General features: G+C 36.5%; 1 protein-coding gene across 1 annotated transcript in view; it reads left to right on the top strand.

The window, feature by feature from the left end:
* Nucleotides 1-18,089, top strand: part of GRM8 (glutamate metabotropic receptor 8) — a 309,985-nt gene that overhangs the window by 243,192 nt on the left and 48,704 nt on the right. The window contains exon 8 of the mRNA XM_041471487.1: nt 3,101-3,237. Coding sequence (XP_041327421.1) covers nt 3,101-3,237 — 137 coding nt within the window. The remainder of the gene's footprint in view (nt 1-3,100; nt 3,238-18,089) is intronic.

The raw sequence follows: 18,089 nt of genomic DNA, 5'->3' as shown, positions 1-18,089 counted from the left end.
ATTAATTAACGTTTGGTAGTTTGTTTATAGCCTTGAAGCATCTAGTTTGTCTTACACTTTCATTCTGTCCTTACACTTTCAAGACTCCTGCAGTCATTATTTTGGGAACCACTGGTCAAATCCACAGGTTTTCTTCAAATGCCTTTAACTTTACTTTCCTGGTTATGCAGCTAATGGTTTATTAACACAATCCAGTCATGCATACCTCCTAGTTACAGTTCATTAAATGTTTCATTCCACAATAGAATATGAATATAATAAGACATGGATTAAAGCAATAGTTTACTTGTTAACAGAATATACAAGTTATGGCAGCGTTGCTAAAACACAATCAAATATACTTTAGAGCAGGCACTGTGACTGTTACTGTACTTTCTAAAATCCGCTGTTTAACAAAAGGATAGTGGTTTTTTCTCAGTGTTAGGGAGTGTAAATCTTCTATGACTTATTCCAGCTTTTAGCAAGCCTGATTTTATTAACTTGACAAAGGTTGTTTGACTTTTGCCGTATGGGAAAAATCTTGCTGGACTCAGTTGGAGAGGCTGCTGAATTTAGCAAGTTGCTATGTCCCTGTTGATTGTGGTGCTCAGCATGAGATGCTGTTGTGCTCTAGCTGAGAACAGCACTACACTAAAAAAGAAAGATAGTTCTGGTTTGGACTAGTCAGTCACTTTGTACGTGTGTTGTGGATTAACCCCTGCAGCTGAGCATTACACAGACTCACTCCTTCCCCCACCAGCTGGACTGGGGAGAGAACTGGAAGGGTAAAATTGAGAAAACAGATGGGTTGAGTTTAATAAGTGAAGCAAAAGCTGCACACATAAGCAAAGCAAAAGGACTTCATTCACCACATGCTATGGGCACGCAGGTGTTCAGTCATCCCCAGGAAAGCATCACACATAGAGAGAGTGACTTAATGCCATGTACCCAAATGTCTCCTTCTTTCTTCTTCTTCTCCAGGTTTATACACTGAACATGATGTTTTATGGTAGAGAATATCCCTTGAGTCTGTTGGGGTCAGCTGTCTTAATTGATCCCCTCCCAACTCCTTGTGCATCCCCAGCCTTCCCAATGGTGGAATGGGACAAAAAGCAAAAAACATCCTGACTCTGTGTAAATGCTGCTCAGAAATAGCTAAAACATCCCTGTGTTGTCAACAGTTTTTAGCACAAATCCAAATCAGAGCCCAAATCAACCTACTATGAAAAAAATTAACTTTATCCCAACCAAAACCACCAGAAGATATTTCTAAAGCCAGCCATATATTATAAGCTCACACTCTTATTGCTGAGCATAACAATGTTTTAAGTTCCCATTAGTCTTAAGGTATACCAAGAACATTTCCTATCTGTTCATAAAAATGACTGGTTTTCCATGAATTCTTCAAATGCTGCTGAGTGGAAAGATGAATTCTATTGTTACTATACAGTAATGTTTTGAAGGTTAGCTCCATAACTATATACCAACAACAGCTCAGTATGTTTTTGTTGGGTGGAAGAAATTTATTGCATCAACCTGCTGTATGAGCAGTGAAGAATAATTTCATTGCTTGAAAGATTGTAGACTGGGATTTTTCTTGCCCTTCATTCTGTCAAAAGAATTGGGAGCAAAGCATGAAGAGCTTTCCAAAATTTTCTGTAGTGTCTCTTCTATCTTCATGGGGTCTTAAGTCTTTACCACACATAATTTTTGAAACTCTTCTTCCATGGTTGGTCACGTCCAATTTTTGCAGCCAGAATTTTTCTGGCAGAACTGTGAAATTGGCACAGTATTTAATGTGCCACTTGTCACTCTCAAAACACTGTTTATTTCACTGGATATCAATTTTATATGAAAGCTGTTATACAAAACAAAATGCCTTAGAGAACAAACTACTTTATGGGAGAGAGACAGACAGACATACAAGAATAATTTTTGTTGAAATCTTGGGAGTGTGTAGACTGCTCCTACTTCTACTAGCTTACTTCTGCTTGATAGGTACCCAGAATTTCAAGCTTTTTTTTTTCATTCTCTGGAAACCACTCACACTGGACTTAGTGCCTCTAGGTGATACATTAACATGTGTTATAGTGTGGGAATTTACTAGGAACTGGCTATTTCTTGGATGTTTACATGGAGAAACATGAAAACATTGTGGGGGCATTTTGTGGTGGTTTAGGTTTTCCTCCCAGTAAAGATAAATTTCATCTCCAGTCACTGCAAGAGAATGTTTGAATTTTTCTTCAATGGACTTCAACTATAAATATGATTCATCTATATATAAAAATGTGGGGAAGGGGTGTACCTTTTGAAAAGTCTCTGCAGGAGTGCAGGTCCTTGATGTCACCTTGAGGGAATCCATCAAAATGTGTTTTAATTTGGCTGCTCTGGTTGCCAAGGTAGATGCGTAGTTTTCAATCTTTGAACATTTTGTTGATCGAATAAGAACAGTGTCGATTTATAACTTTTGACAGCTTCAGCAATGGCCTTTTCTGTCAGACAGTGTCATGTATACAGGAGAGAGCAACAAGCACAGCTCATGTACTTAATTTATTTTGATAAAATACTTTTTCATAGGTGGTCAATGTTATAAACAGCATACTTACTGTGACACAATTTAAACATTTGCATCTCAAGTTACTTTATGAGTATTGGCTCCTAAGTTGAGGATATTAACAATATTTTTGTACTTAACTGGGAAATTTTTAATGTAGTTCATTACAAGATTGCTACTTTTTGCCTACTGCCAAGTATACACATCCTAAAGTGAAATTATGTCTTTCTTCATGTCAAAAGAAATGTCTTAATTTCTGTTTTATCCTAGAATTTCCTAAGGTTCTATAATACACACACAAAACACCCTCAACCAAACAACCAGCAAAGGATTAAATTTTAAAGGACAGCAAAGGATTAAATTTTAAAATTATTTTCATGGAATCATGGGGTAGATTTTGTGATGATGATAATATCATACATTTTTTTGGGGGAGGTTTTTGAATTTATTATCATACTATATTTGCATTATGAAGAACCTGTTCAATTTCTAATTAGTATTTTTTCTTTAATGTATACTTTTTAGATTCCTTTAAAGGTATTTATTTCTTTTAATTTTTTTTTTCAGGGAGTGCTGGAACACCTGTGGTTTTCAATGAAAATGGAGATGCTCCTGGACGCTATGATATTTTTCAATATCAAATCACCAACAAGAGTACAGAATACAAAGTAATTGGTCAGTGGAGTAATCAACTTCATCTAAACGTAAGTACACTGTTTCCCTTAGTATTGTCCTGGTGAAGCTGGCTGCTCATGGCTTGGATGGGCTCACTGTTCACTGGGTAAAAAACTGGCTGGAGGGCCAAGCCATCCAGAGATAACAGTGAATGGAGTTATGCCCAGCTGGCAGCTGGTCACAAGTGGTGACTTCTGGTGTCAGTACTGGGTCCTGTTTAATGTCTTTATCAATGATCTGGACAAGGTGATCATGTTCACCCTCAGAGAGTTTGCAGACGAGACCCAAGGTGAGCAGGAACGTTGATCTGCTGGAGAGTAGGATAGCTCTGCCAAGCATTCAGGACAGGATGGATCAATTGCCATGGCCAATTGCAGAGGTTCATCGAGGTGAAGTGATGAGTCTTACATTCGGGTCACAACAATCCTAACAGTCTGGGGGCAAAGCGGCTGGAAAACTGCCTGGTGGAAAAGGTCCTGGGAGTGTTGGTTGACACAGCTGATTAGGAGCTGGAGTGTGCCCAGATGCCCAAGAAGGCCAGTGGCATCTTGGCTGTATCAGAAATGTTGAGGCCAGCAGGACCAGGGCAGTGACTGTCCCTCTGTACTTGGCGCTGGAGAGGCTGCAGCTGATAGAATCGTAGAATCATTAAGGTTGGCTTAAACCGCTAAGGTCATTGAGTCCAACTGTCAATCTAACATTGCTAAGACCACCACTAAACCATGTCCCTAAGGCGACATCTACAAGTGTTTTAAATGTCTTCAGGGATGGTGATCTTCCCTGGACAGCCTATTCCATTGCTTGACCACCCTTACAGTGGAAGACTTTTTTCCTATTATGAAATCTAAACCTGAACAACTTGAAACCATTTCTATCACTTGATACCTGTGAGAAGACTGACCTCCACCTGTCTACAATTTTCTTTCAAGTAGTTGTAGAGGACAGTACGGCTCCCCTTGAGTGCTACGAGACATTGAGTCGTTGGGGCATGTCCAGAAAAGGCCAATGAAGCTAACGAAGGGTCTGGAGCACAGGTCTTATGAGAATTGTGTGAGGGACCTGGGCTTGGTGTTCTGCTAGGTAGAAAAGGAGCCTCAGGGGAGAATTTACTGCTCCCTACAACTACCTGAATGAAAGAAGTGATGGGACAGGGGAAACTACTGGAAGTTGCACCAGGGGAGGTTTAGATCTGACATTAGATAAAATTTCATCACTGAAGGGGTGATCAAGCACTGGGACAGGTTGCCCAGGGAAGTGGTTGCCATTGCTGGGGGTATTTGAAATATATGTAGGTGTGGCCTTTAGGGGCATGGTTTAGTAGTGGATTTGGCCATGTTGGGCCAATGGTTAGACTTGATGATCTTACATGTCTTTTCAACCTAAATGATTCTATGGTTCTACCAATCAGATTATGATACCGACATTGAGTATGATACTCATGATACACATTTGAGTATTAAATTATTTTAAAGACTTAAAAAATATTATTCATTCTCTGTCAGTTGGCAGAACAAAGCACTTCCCCTCTGTTCTTGAGAAGAGAGTAAAAGATTGCACAATAGCCTGAATCAAATTCTTTATATTTTCAAGTCAGGTGGGTTGTGTAGTTATCAGCTCCTTCAGATGATATTTTCAAATCATTTTATATCTGTTATTCCTCAGAGAGATTAATAAGTTAGGCAAGAAAATAATAACTCTTCCTTTAAAAAAAGGTATCAGACAAAATGATGGGGACAGGTAAATTGCCCAGGTATTTCAAATAATATAAGAGGATGGAGATGTATTTAATAAAAGACAAGTTTGAATTCTAACCATTTTTGATGTAGTTAAAACATTGGGATGATGAACTACTGCAATAAAAATATTCCTTGAAGATAAAGAGAGACTTTGGTGTTTTTCTACATGAATAACTAGGATTTGTATTGTCCCTTATTACTTCATAGCAGAAGGAACAAAAAAAGCACAATTTTCCCATCTTTAGATGAGTTTTTAATTGCTGTCTTAATCTCTTTGGCAAATTTTGGGATAGTTAAATTCCATCTGTTCATTTGGGTTTAAAATTGCCATCCCAACAAAATTCAGAGTATATGTTACATAGATTTGTATGACAAATAGGCATCAAGGTTTAATTTGAGAAATTTTTGTGTCCAAGGTACTTTCTGGAAGAAGATGTCTTCATGCAAAGAGAAAAGAAGAAAAATGAAGTTAATCTCTTTCCTTATTAGATATGCAATATACTTGTGTTAGCCATTTGGGTACCCCTGCAAATACCAATGTTGTTTTGCTAAAGGCTGATGAGAAGGGCAACAGTGTGAATTGATGACTAGATACACCAAAGGGAGTTTATGCAGTGAATTCAATCAAACCACAAAAAGAAGGTTTCAAATGTCTCTGGTTTTCCATGTGAGAGGTTCCTGATTGAGAGTAACAAAGACAGTGTAGGAAATATTTACAAATTATTCTCCTGTTCAGAGTATTTTGCAATAATTATCTGAGTGCTATCCACAATAACACATGTGATAGCTCCACATTTGAATCCACAGCTGTTAAACCACTTTAGCCTATCTACAATTTAATATCTGTAACTACTTGTCAGGGACTCATTTATTCAGTTATTCTACCCAAATAGAAAAAAATCGTACCAACAGAAGCTGTGTGTTGTAGATTGTGTGGCAGTGTTATTTCCCTTCACTAACCTGATGTCTGTTGAAAGGCATGAAAGGAAAAAAATGGTTAAACAAGTTTAATATTAAACATTAATTTCTGGAAAACACTACAGTTAGATCCTTATCATAACTATTGTGGAATAGATTCCAGATTTTGATAATTGCTACCTTTTTCGGAAAAGTTAGTGCTTATTAAATTAACTCAAAAAACTGATACACACATTTTGCACAAATGCTAGTACTTACATAACAGTTATATAGTAATATCAAAAAAGATACCTAAAAATTTGCTTTAATTTTAGTTTCATTATGATCTGCCTTTTTCTATCTCCCCCTAGACTTCTAAATTTTTCATTAAGCCTGTAGTTTTTCAGTCCCATTATTTCTGCCTCCTCTATATGTACTCAGGGGAGCTCTGAAATATGATTGGATTGATGGGTACTCATACTACTGAAACCACATCATGTTAACCACATTGACTACAAATCTACCAGGAAAGGATTTACCTAAGGATGACCTCATTAACTCTCAGTAATTAAGGATATGTTAGAATGTTGTTTGGCTCTCTTTTTTCACCACCATGAGCTCATGTGCTGGATGCAGCTGTTTTTTCCAGCTCTCAGGCAGGCCCTGTCTAGTATGTGGAGCTGTGAAGATACGAGTGGGCTGGCACAGTGCCCTGCAGTGCAAGCTTCTGCTCCCAGCCTTGTGTTAGGGTCCTGCTCTTGCTCCACCACCCCCTGCCCTGCTGCAGAGCCCCTGCTCACACGGGCCAGGATGCAAGCAGGCACACGGGGCTCGCTCCTCCTGCACACTCACTAAACTCTTAGCAGGTGTTGACGGCAGTCATGACAGATGATGATCTGCTGTGGCAAAGCTGTTGCCTCCTCTCACTAGACAAAATATAGTAAAACCAAGTAATCTTTTTGAATGATTGTCAATACTCCAGATCATCATATTGCAAATTAGGAAGTGCTTTTGATTGCTAATGAATCATAGTGAACACAGTGGATGTTTTCATTAGTTTCTGTGAAAACATCTCTATTTATTGAAATTGAAGCAGTATTAAGATGGCAGAACAATTTTTACCCTGCTGCTCTTTTAAGGAGATGCTTTTAAAATATACTACTTCCCCCCCGTATCCTTTCTCCTCTAGTTTGCTTTTAATGAAGACACACGTAACTATGTTTTTTAGTGAATATTTCTAAGCCAGATATCCTCTGTAGATACCTCTACCCTGTTTTTTACAGATATTTCTTCCTCAAATTGTGTGGTAACACGTTGTAGCTATGATGTGTTTATGAATATGTTCACCTATGCAGCTGGTATTGTGCTTCAGAAAATCTATAGTTTTTATTCATCTGTTCATTTTCACTGTCAGAAAAATAAATCTTGAAAGTATCAGGTTTTTAGTACAGTTCAAACCTTGGAAAAATTAATGTAAGACAAACTACATCATATCTTCCATCTAAATAACTTAATCAAAATGTTTCCCTTTTCTATTTCTGATTTTCTCATTTCCCCTACCTTTAAATTTTCCTTTTCCTTAAGATTCTCTTTGCTAATTTATATCATATTTTGGATGCAGGTTTGTTGTCTGGGCTCTGGCTTCTCACCTGGTAGCCAGCTCCGGTCTGTCTTTGGCCACCACCCCCAGGATTCAGGGTTGCCCTGCTGATGTTTCTGGCTCCTCAAAGTTTCACTGACTCTGCAGGGTCCTTGTCAAGCTTCAGACTTGCTCCTTTCTCGTTGCAGTGCTGGGTTTCCCTTTGGGCAGTGCTGACTGGCTAGATAAAGACTCTGTATCATGCTCCCTAAGGGGCTCTTTCTCAGCAGGCTTCACCAGCTGCAGAGACCCTTCTGGCTCTGGTGCTGGTTTCTTCATGGAGACTTCAGTAGCATTAATGCTCTCCTTTAGGCTAACTGACCTTTTAAATTTCCTCTGAAGCAACTATAGCTTCCAGATACAGGCACTTCATGACTACTGATCAGCCCTACTCTTGTAATTCTTACAAAACAAATGCATGACAATGCTGATACAGTAGATAAATTAAGAAACAATAACAAACTTCCAAATTAAAATTTTTGCATGATTACTGAGTTTGAATAAGGTATCTCAGTCTCTGACAGATGCAAGAAAACTCAGAAAGCAAATATTTAGAAATGTCCAACAATCTCCAAGAACCTGCTTGTCTGATGATTCTGATCCTGTAAATTTACACCTCCTTTAGTAAAGTCCTTTTACTCTCCAAGGTTTCCTCATTTTAAGTGATCTAAATATAATGGAAACAACCAAACCTTATAAACTCTTAGTATGATTTTAAAGGAAGAAATAATTGCAACATCTGCTCATTGATGATATATTAACTGTCAGGGTTTTCTGTTGTTTACTTTCATAAGGTTCTTTTGTTTATCAGTAGAAAAAGATAACTTAATTTTCAGGAAAGTCTGATAGTTAAAATTCTTTCTTCCAAAAAAAAAAAAAAAAAACCCACATATTTTAAAATACAATTTGAAACTATCTCAGATTGGATTTCAAGCTTATACTTTGTTTCAATCTACCAAAATCTGTGTTTAAAGATCCCAGTATGAAAGAAATGTGTTGATCTAAATCCATATTCTTCCAAGTTAGTGATTTTGATCTTCTGATGAGTCTTCAGGCAGACACAATTATGGGTGATTTCAAAATCACACATTTAGCTGATGCAGTTAAAATGCTCAAGTGAATATCAACTTACATGATACTACTCCTTAAGAAAAATCCAAAGCATATAAAAACCCTGCATGTTTCCTTGGAGCTGTTCAAGCTGGGTTGGATGGGGTTCTAAGCAACCTGGTCTAGTGAAAGGTGACCTTGGTCACAGCAGAGGTGTTGGAACTAGATGATCTTTCAGGTTGCTTTGAACCCAGGCCTTTCTATGATTCTGTGTTTTAAGTGAATACAGTGAATTTTAAAGACAGAATTCACTTGTATTTGTTTTGCTGTTTGGTTTGGGATTTTTGTGTATTTTATTTTGTTTTGTTTTGTTTTGTTTTTCACCACAGCACAAGAGTTCTGTTAAAATAAAAATGAGATTTTACAATAACAGATTTCTAACATTCTCTTAGATGCATAAGCTTTCACATTTATGGCATGCATGCACTGAGGATATAAATGACTCAGGGGCATCCATTTTTCCATAATGATCTTGATTTATGATGAAAAGTATAGATTAAAATTACACTGATGTGATGAACTATCAGAGAGACAACCATAACCACCATCAGCCTTAAGCACAGTGATTGGTGAACTAGTAAAAATTGGGAACCTCACACTGACAGTGAGCTTCCCTTCAGGCAGCCAGATCATAAAGAGATTTGAATCGGCGTTTGATTTCTCTTCTTTTCTAGGCCTCATGTCTTGTATCTAATACTGAAGGAACCCATCAACACTGAAATTAGTCAATTATTTCTGGAAGTTACAGATTCAAAATCCATTAGTTCCCTTTCTTGTGACATGGTAAAAGAAAATGACTCAAAAAACTTCTGATGTTTTCCATAACTGCATTAAATAAGTTTCAAGCTTTGCTGTAGGCCACTGTATTTCATTAAAGAAGTCAGAAAGCCTCTTCTTCTCCTGTGGTAGCTATTATATAACTGATAGATGTTTTTAAAATGCTGAACCTAAGCCCTATGTTTAACAAAAGAACACAGTACAGTGAAATACACAACAAAAGCACTTAGTGCTGTATATGATTATATCTGTAAACAAAATATGACAATCATATGGCCTGCAGGGTGTTCTTCTGCCTGCCTGTAAGAAGGCAGTAGAGTTCAAACTTTCACTCCAACAAACCCATGTTATTTGACTGAAAATTGTTGATGCCAGGTTAAAAATAAAACTAAATGAGACAAGCAAAAATGTTTTAGGTTCTATTCTTCTCAAAATTGTACTGCTACCTTTCTTCAGTCTACATAAGGCTGAAAATAGAAGAGACTGTTAAGGTTTTTAGACTAGTTAGGTGTCACAAAACTAGTCCTGATCTTAGCACTGGTCAAGTAGTATGACTCAGAATTTTTTCTTCCCTACTGTTAGTGTCTTAGGTCAATATGAAAATTGTATCTGCTAAGGACCAATTCTAGATTAAAAAGATAAGTCAACAGTAGGCTACAGTAAATGAGAAGTGGATACAAGAAAAAAAATACAAGAAACATGGAATAAAATTGGGATTTTTTGATATTGAAAGGTTACAGGTTGTATTGATATAAAAAGCTTTGTGTTGGAGAGGAAATAGGCTGAATACAGATGTTAAAAGAGCATTAAATGATTTTAAGAAGTGGCCATATTAGACAGAAACTATTTCAGATATGACTGAAAATCAAAACAGAACCAATGACCTTAGAAGAACTGAAGAAGAATGACAGCTTGTCTTCCTTCTGAAGTTTTTTACTTTGGCCCTAATAGTCTTTTTTCCCCCTCAATGAAATAGACTTCTTGACTGATTCTCTGTAGAAAAACAAGCAAATAAACAAAAAAGAAAATGGATAAAAGATGATTGCTGGGAAAATGTCGTGAAATTTGATAGCCATTTTTTCTTCATTAGAATGATAGGAAATTGCCAGTGAAACAGTCTCTGCTTGAGAGTTAGGATGAATAGTGACTTTTTTCTCACCTTGTCAGGGTGAGTGAAAGTCAGGTTCCTCAAATGAAGCATGAAGTTGCAGTTGTATGTTTGGCTGTGAATTTGTCACAGGATTCTTGAGTGGGTGGTAGATATTTTATAGCTTTTTGTCTTCATCCTTTGTAAAACTGGTATGATTAGAGTGAATTGTTCTTTGAATAGCCATAACCAACAGGACCAAGAGCATTCCTGTTTTTTAACGAACTGGAAAGGAATGACAAGCATAGCACTTATGTTTTAAAATATTCTTTTCTCTTTCACAATAAAAAAAAAGTGAGCAGTGATAGAACAATAAAAATTCAGGAGCTTTTAAATGAATTCCCAGAGAGTTTTGCATTCACATATAGGACTTCAGAGCAGGGTTAGCTACTCCCCTGGTACAAGCTAATGTGAGTTTTAGCATTGACACCACCCTGAAATTTATATTTGTCTTATAATTTGAAAATTGAGCTACCCTATAAAGCTTGAAGCAAATTGTTTTAAAGTCCTTAAAAGCAAAAATTGCAGATTAAATTATTAAATTAATTCTTGTTCATTTGTGCTACATAATGGAAGCCTACCACTAAATTAAAAATCATTAAATGGAAAATGAAAAAGGCCTTCAATGGTTATTATATGATGAAAGAGAATAACCAGCAGTTAGCAGAACATTACTGTATGATTATTTTTTCTGTTTGTTTTTCTGCAATTTTCTTCATCTTGCACTAATATTATTTTAGTTACTTTAGGATAGTCATCTAATATTTATCCAGGACTTTTCATCCTGATAAATCCCCAAACACAATTAAAAAAAAATATTCAAAGATAGGGAATTATTTTCTGAATACCAAAATGTATCACTAGATTTAGTGGTGATATTAATACATCTTAACACAGGGAATGAAGAATGCATAGCTAATTTAATTGTAACTTCAGCTTGCAGTAAACAGATTTAGTGTTGAATATGTCAATAAAATATGCTTGAAATGACTGGGTCAAAGAAGGAGGATTGCAGTGCTCTTTCTGGTAACTGCAGGAATTGAAGTGAACTCCTCTTTTATGGAAAACTTAGGCATGAGGCTAAGTAACAGCTTCGGAATGGTTAACTGATTTGCATCAGCAGAGGCCATTATAGCAAGGAACTCCTAGACTTGTGATGTAATTCATCTGTCCTCTTCTACAGTGCTGTGAGCTCCTTAGCAGAGCTGTGACTTCCGTTGGAAAAGTAAAGTAGCTGGAGAGAGTCCAGCTGCAAGCAATTATAATGATCAGCCATCTAAAAGTGTGCCTTTAGGGAAAGATTGAGCAAACTAGGGTTGTTTAGCCTGAAGAAAACTGCACTGAGGAGGGTTGTGTTAATCTCTTCCTATACAGAGAGGATTATTCAGGAAAAGAACTATGTTAGGCATAGTTAATTTGGCTATTAGGAGAAGTAGTGGATTTGAATTACGGTGAGAGATATCTAATGCAGGCATGCTAGAAGATTCTAAGGATGAGGATAATTAAGTACTGGGCTGCCCTGGGCTGGTTGGAGCAGGTGAGCTGTAAATATTGATTTTGCATAGTGATTCAGAGATGGGGTCATCGCTTCTAAAGTTTTCTGGCTTTCATTTGTTTGGCAGGTTTGATCTTCTAATAATCCTCTCAGAGGCAATGTCCTGTATCCCTTGAGCAAATGCTGGGAGGCATAGAAGCAACTCCTGTACTTGGTTTTGTGCTAAATACAGGACTGTCTTTAGCAGTCTTTAGCAAGAACTCCAAAAGAAATCCATGAAAGATTTATGGAGTTATAAACCTGGTTATTTATTTAGGATCTTCTTTTGCTTCAGGTTGTGCATCACTTTACTGGTTAAGGACAAGCTCTCTACCTGTTTTCCATTCACATATAGGACTCCAATTTGGACTTCTTTTTTACATGCTAGATGATTTAAGTTCCCTTATGTGGGAAACAGTTTGTTATTGTAGCAGTGGTGATTTCTTTTACTTAGACCTTCTTTTCCCAACGCTTAGAGAAGCATTTGTACTGTAAACAAAACCCATTTACCATGCAATATTTAAAATGCATCATTAATTATGTAATACATGGGAAAAGTAGGATCATTACCATTTCTTGTTTACTTTTTTCTTGTAAATATTTTTCCTAAATAAATTCTGTAAAATTGCAAAAGACAGCCTAAAGAACATAGCTGCAGAGAGAGTACATTGACATTTTTCTATTTTCCTATTTATTTAGCCTAGTTATGATATTTTTATTTGTTCTCAAAATATTTAGTACCTGAAATCCGCCTTTGCATTTTAGAAGACAGCAAAAGGATCTCAAGAGACTCTCTAGCCCTTGGATAAAGTTTACATCTTCGACACTTATGTTGTTTTAAGGGTGAAGACTTTGCGGCTTCTGAAGGCATTATCTTTCATTTTTTAGCTACTCTTATTTCTCCAAAGTGTCTTAAGAATACCTAACTTTACTCCTTATTGCTATAATTTAAGCTTATTTTATTCAGTCATGATGCACATCCTCATCCTTTTCATGTATTTGAAGACTGTTGTTTTACCTCCTAGGCTATGTTATTTCTTCAGGCTATACAAGAGGAATTTGTTCAATTTAGTCACACAGATTGTGTTTTCTAGACGTGCTTCTGATCTTTGCAGATTTCCTCTGGACTCCCCATTTGATTCTCCTTCAAAGGGAAATACAACGACCTAACCTTCAGAAAGTGTTCTGACTGCAGTCTCACTAGTGCAGAGTACAGGAGAAACATAATTTTCATGTAGTCATGATGGAGAGTAGAAGGGGAAGACTGTTGTATCTATCTGCATTTATCTGGCATTTGCCCCTTTTGCAACAGTGCGACATTGGCTCAATATATCACAATCTGCTGGAGCTCTGAGATCTCTTTTTCTTCTGCAGAGCTGCCATCTCTGTCCTTCCTGACCCATAATGTAGTGCTAGTTGTCCCTGTTAAACTGTATGCTTCATTTTTTCAGACTCTGCAGTATCATTTGAAATAAGTATTCTGACCTTCAGCATGGCTTCAGCCTTTCCCAGTGTTACTGCCCAAATCTGATCACCCTATACTCTATTTTATGATCCAGACAAAATGAGTGGTTATTACAAATATTGAATAATAGCAGACTAACACTAGACCTTTCTAGACCACACCCAATGCCATCCCTTCCCTTCTGACAGTAAATCAACTGTGAATTTTATCTTTCCTCAGCTTTCTGATATAATTTGCACCTAGCCCTTAGGGGCTAAATCTGTTTCACTAGGTTGCTTGTGACTGAGAGTGTAATTTGAGATGTTGTCAAAAATCTTTCTAATGTTAAGATAAATGACACCTGGCTGCTTGTCTCTCGTCCACATTGCCTGTTACCCTCTCACTGAAGGAAATGTGACAGCCCATTGATGACAGATCCCTTTTGGCTGTTACTTGTCTTGTTTGTTTTCTCTGTGTTTTTGAAATGTGTTTGTTTATTTCTTTCAGGATTTTTCTTGGAATCCAAGTCAAAATGAATGATTGATAATTCCCTGGCTTCTTCATTCCCTCCCTTTTCAGCATGTAAGCACTAGGTTTCCCATTTTCAAATTCTTCATACTTCTCCATAAAGTCTCAAGAGCTTGCTATATACTCAGTTCTGTAAATATTATAAAATAAATCCCAATGTTTTCAGTCCATGTGGAACCCTCTCACTTTCTCTCATTTTGAAAATCTTCACCCTTATTTCTTTAGTAAGAGGTATTTTTGGGTTTGGTTTGTTTCTTCCCGCCCCGCCCATGACTAAACATGTTGTGTGGCACTTTCTCTAGTTTAAACTTCTTCCTCATGCTTGTTTTTGTTCATGCCAGATCACTAGGTCTCTCTGCAGAATTTTACATTTAATTATTGACTCTTCATTCTAAGCAACAACACTAACTTGGCAGCAAAAACTCTTCTCCTGCTGCTGGAAATCTCAGTATAAAATACAGTCTGTTTTCTGCGTGTTCTGACTTAGTTCAGACTTTCACACTTTTTGTGTATGTGGTCTTGCTTCTTGTCTGGAGTGTTTAAAAGGCCAGTGTGATTTCTTTTGTTTATGTAGTGCTGAAAATTCAAAGTCTTTAGCATGAAAAGATCTGACTCTTCATGAAGAAGAGCTGGAAAATAAGATATGTGCCATTGAAGTGGGAAACCATCTTAAAGTATTGTTCCGGGGTTTAGAGTTTGATATGTTTCAGGATATCATGTACTACAGCTTTTCTTTCCTAAAAACAGGTTGGATAAATGTGTCAGGAACAGTTTAGGTATAGTGCCTCTTTTTTGTCAGACAAGTAAATAAATTTAATCCTTGTATTTCAGCTGAGTTTGTCTGTTCCTCTGTCAGTCAATGAAGGTTGCTGAAGTGAGAGCAACTTTTCCCAAAATTTCAAGTGCTTCACTTTGCTAAAACATTTTTTAGAAGCTAAGATACACAGGACATTTCAGCTCTGTTTTGTGGTACTCTTTGAGAGGTCACTGGTGAGGCCAATTCTGTTACCTCGTTAAAAATCTTTTTTGGCAAAATTTCCTCAAAAAGCCCATGTTTGAGATGGCTGCTGACTATCATGCTGGTCTGTGTTCCCTTAATGGTTTTAGGATGGTCTGTTCTGTATTCTGCCAATACTCTGCTCTCCTTTATCTTATAGTTTGACTGTGAATTCTTTGGGATTGAGACCATAATTTTTTCTTGTAGATTTGTATAGCCCTTAGTGCAAATGACATATTGGTCTGTGAGCAGAGCGGGAATAAAAGGAATATATTATCTGTTGGTATTAATTTGTAGGAAGGGTTGTGCAGGGTGGAATTTAGGACCATTCATTTTTCAGTTTCATGCACACAGTGCTTTTTGCTCTGATCAAGAAATAGGAGGTAGATTAAACCATTTAAAAATGGTGGGGGAGGATTATAACATAAACTTAGCATTTTTCTTCATATTGAACTGTGGTTTTTTGTGATTGCCTAATTTCTATTTTTAAAATATTAAAGATAACAAAAACTGTGACAGGTCATCCCCTTAAGAAATTATAACTTGTTAGCATAATGGTACTAAACTTACTTGGCTGAACTAAATCAGCTGAAGGTTTAGCCCAGTACATTTGTTTCACAGCCCATCATGAAGGAGTTTGGGGATAACAGCTCTCATTTTGATAAACTCACCATTAGTCAATACAATAATTAAAAGCATGACATGGTGAATATTTTTTATGAAACAAATGGGATTTATGAAATGATACAGTCTTAAAAAAAAATAATCTATATTAAATTCAAATGGCAGCAGGCACCTCTAGGTAAGGATATGCGAGAGAGATTGTCTATGTGAAAGTGGTCTGCTTAAAGAATAACTTTGGAAACCTGATTTTCAGTCTGATACATTAGTACTAATTATATGTTTTAAAAATATAGAAAGTAGACCACTGAAAGAGCTTTCAAAAAATCTGAAGTCTGCCAATGTCATCTAGAATGTGATGTTTCTGTGGTGGTGTGTTTTGGTTTGTTTGGCTTCTTTGATTTGGTTAGGGATAATTTTTTTTCTCCTTTGTAAATAAAGAGGCTATCTTCTGAAGAAAGTGCTTGAAAATTAATTGTGGTTCATGCTTTCAGTAAAGAAAAAAAAATTGCAGATATTGAAGCGCCTACTAGATTTCTGTAGAATTCCATTTAGTGGTTACACAGTAGCTGTTTGTTTGACCACCTGCTAATTGTTGCACTTTGCGTTGTCTACTCCCCAAGGCATTTGAGAACAAAATGATGTTTCCTAAGTATTCCATCCATATTAATGTTTCTTGTTTGGCAAATTGAAGAAGGTATTACACTGCAGCTCCTCCTACCTTTGTACCAAGTATCTGCTAGGGCCAGCAATTCTGAAAGAATCAGAAGAAACCAAATCATGGGAGAAGAAAAGTATAAGTAAAAAACAAAGCAAAAAAAGAAAAAAAACCCAAAAACCCCCAAAAAAACCCCAAACCAAAACAAGCCAAGACCAACTAAAAAGAAAAAAAAAATAAGCTAGATCCCAAGCCGTATAAAGGCTAGCAGTTTAAGACTGTATAGCACTAATAAACACTCTCTGTATATTGTGATACTGACATGATTATTCCCTGTTTTATGCTAACACAGTGTGTTCCTCTATATAAGTATTCAGCAGTCATGAATTATATGACTTAATTAGTAGGGTTGGTTTCTTTGAGGTAAAATTACAGTATCAGCCCACTAAATAACATATTTGCATTAATAAAGCAAGGCAAGTATTTAAACTTTTCTATTTATGAACATAAAAATCGTTATATTTTTAATAGCATTCTTTTCAATTTTTATGTATTACCTTAGAGCATCCTTCCCTATAAGTATTTTTTTCTATCCGAGGATGACTTGTTAACATGTTCAGAACAATAAAAATGCATTCTCTTTATTTTAGTAATTCCAGAGATTGGTGATATTGCAGTTCTCAAAACTGGAGATGGCAAGAGAGATTATGACATGCTGAGAAAGCACAGAACTATGATGATGTTTTTGGTATTGATTCTTTGAAATTATACTGTTCAGTTGTAAAAGTTGTTTTAGCCAAATTTTCTAAACTATAGGTAATTGTTGGGCAAAAAAACCTTCTAAACCTGAGAGATGGACATCACTTATATACCCACTTGAAATTTCTACCCACATTTTCAACTGAAGTGTCTCCACTCCTGTCTGCATGGCAGCTTCTCTCCAGTGGACTGTAAGGTTGAGATTCAAGAAGGTTAAATAATTTGCCCAAGGCCGTGGATTCAGACTGTATCAGAGCCATATAGGCTGTGTCTTGGCTTAGAGACCAAAGCTGCACCACTAATAACATCTCCTTCTTTCCTTCCTTCCTTCCTTCCTTCCTGAACATTTTATATCATACTTGCATAAAAATAATTATACATACATACATGGAAATAGTATGTAAATATTCAAATGTAAACATTCAAACAAAAATTATGTTAAATTGAATTGGTTTTCCTTTAAGAAAGCTGTGAGAGAGGTAAGTGGTTTCCCTAGGAGAAAATTTGGGTAGGTGGATTTACAGTTAGGAGAAATCAGCTTCCATCTGGATTCTTTCAACAACCTGTACTTCTGATCCTAAAGAAAAAGAGAAAAAATGATTTGTCTTGTAGTATTTCACCCTGATCCTTTAATACTCATCAAGCTTCTCAGACTCCTCAAACTGATATTAGACTGCATTAGTTTTCAACCAGTACGTGGTAATACCAAATATATAATTCCATGTTCTTTGCAGAACTCTTGGAATATCTATGTCTAAAATTAAAGAAAATGACATCTCAGTTGTGAGGAAAAACATCTGTATAAGGTGAATTATATAAATAATTTACAGCAATTATGGCAAATTTGGTTATGATAGTGATCTTCTACCAGCATGGAAATCTGGCGTAATTCTCAGTTTTGTTTTATTTTAATATAAATTGTATTTTTCGTCATTGATTTATTTCCCTTCTGTACATGCCTGCTTAAATAGTTGTAGGCATATCCAGTTTTTCTCTAATGGGATAAGTCTATCTGGCAGTCAGAATGGAATGAT

The sequence above is a fragment of the Pyrgilauda ruficollis genome, unplaced genomic scaffold, assembly GCF_017590135.1.
Source record: "Pyrgilauda ruficollis isolate IOZ18807 unplaced genomic scaffold, ASM1759013v1 scaffold27, whole genome shotgun sequence".
Classification (NCBI taxonomy): Eukaryota; Metazoa; Chordata; class Aves; order Passeriformes; family Passeridae; genus Pyrgilauda; species Pyrgilauda ruficollis.
The sequence above is the reverse complement of the archived record's forward strand: the minus strand, read 5'-3'. Positions and strand labels throughout refer to the sequence as shown.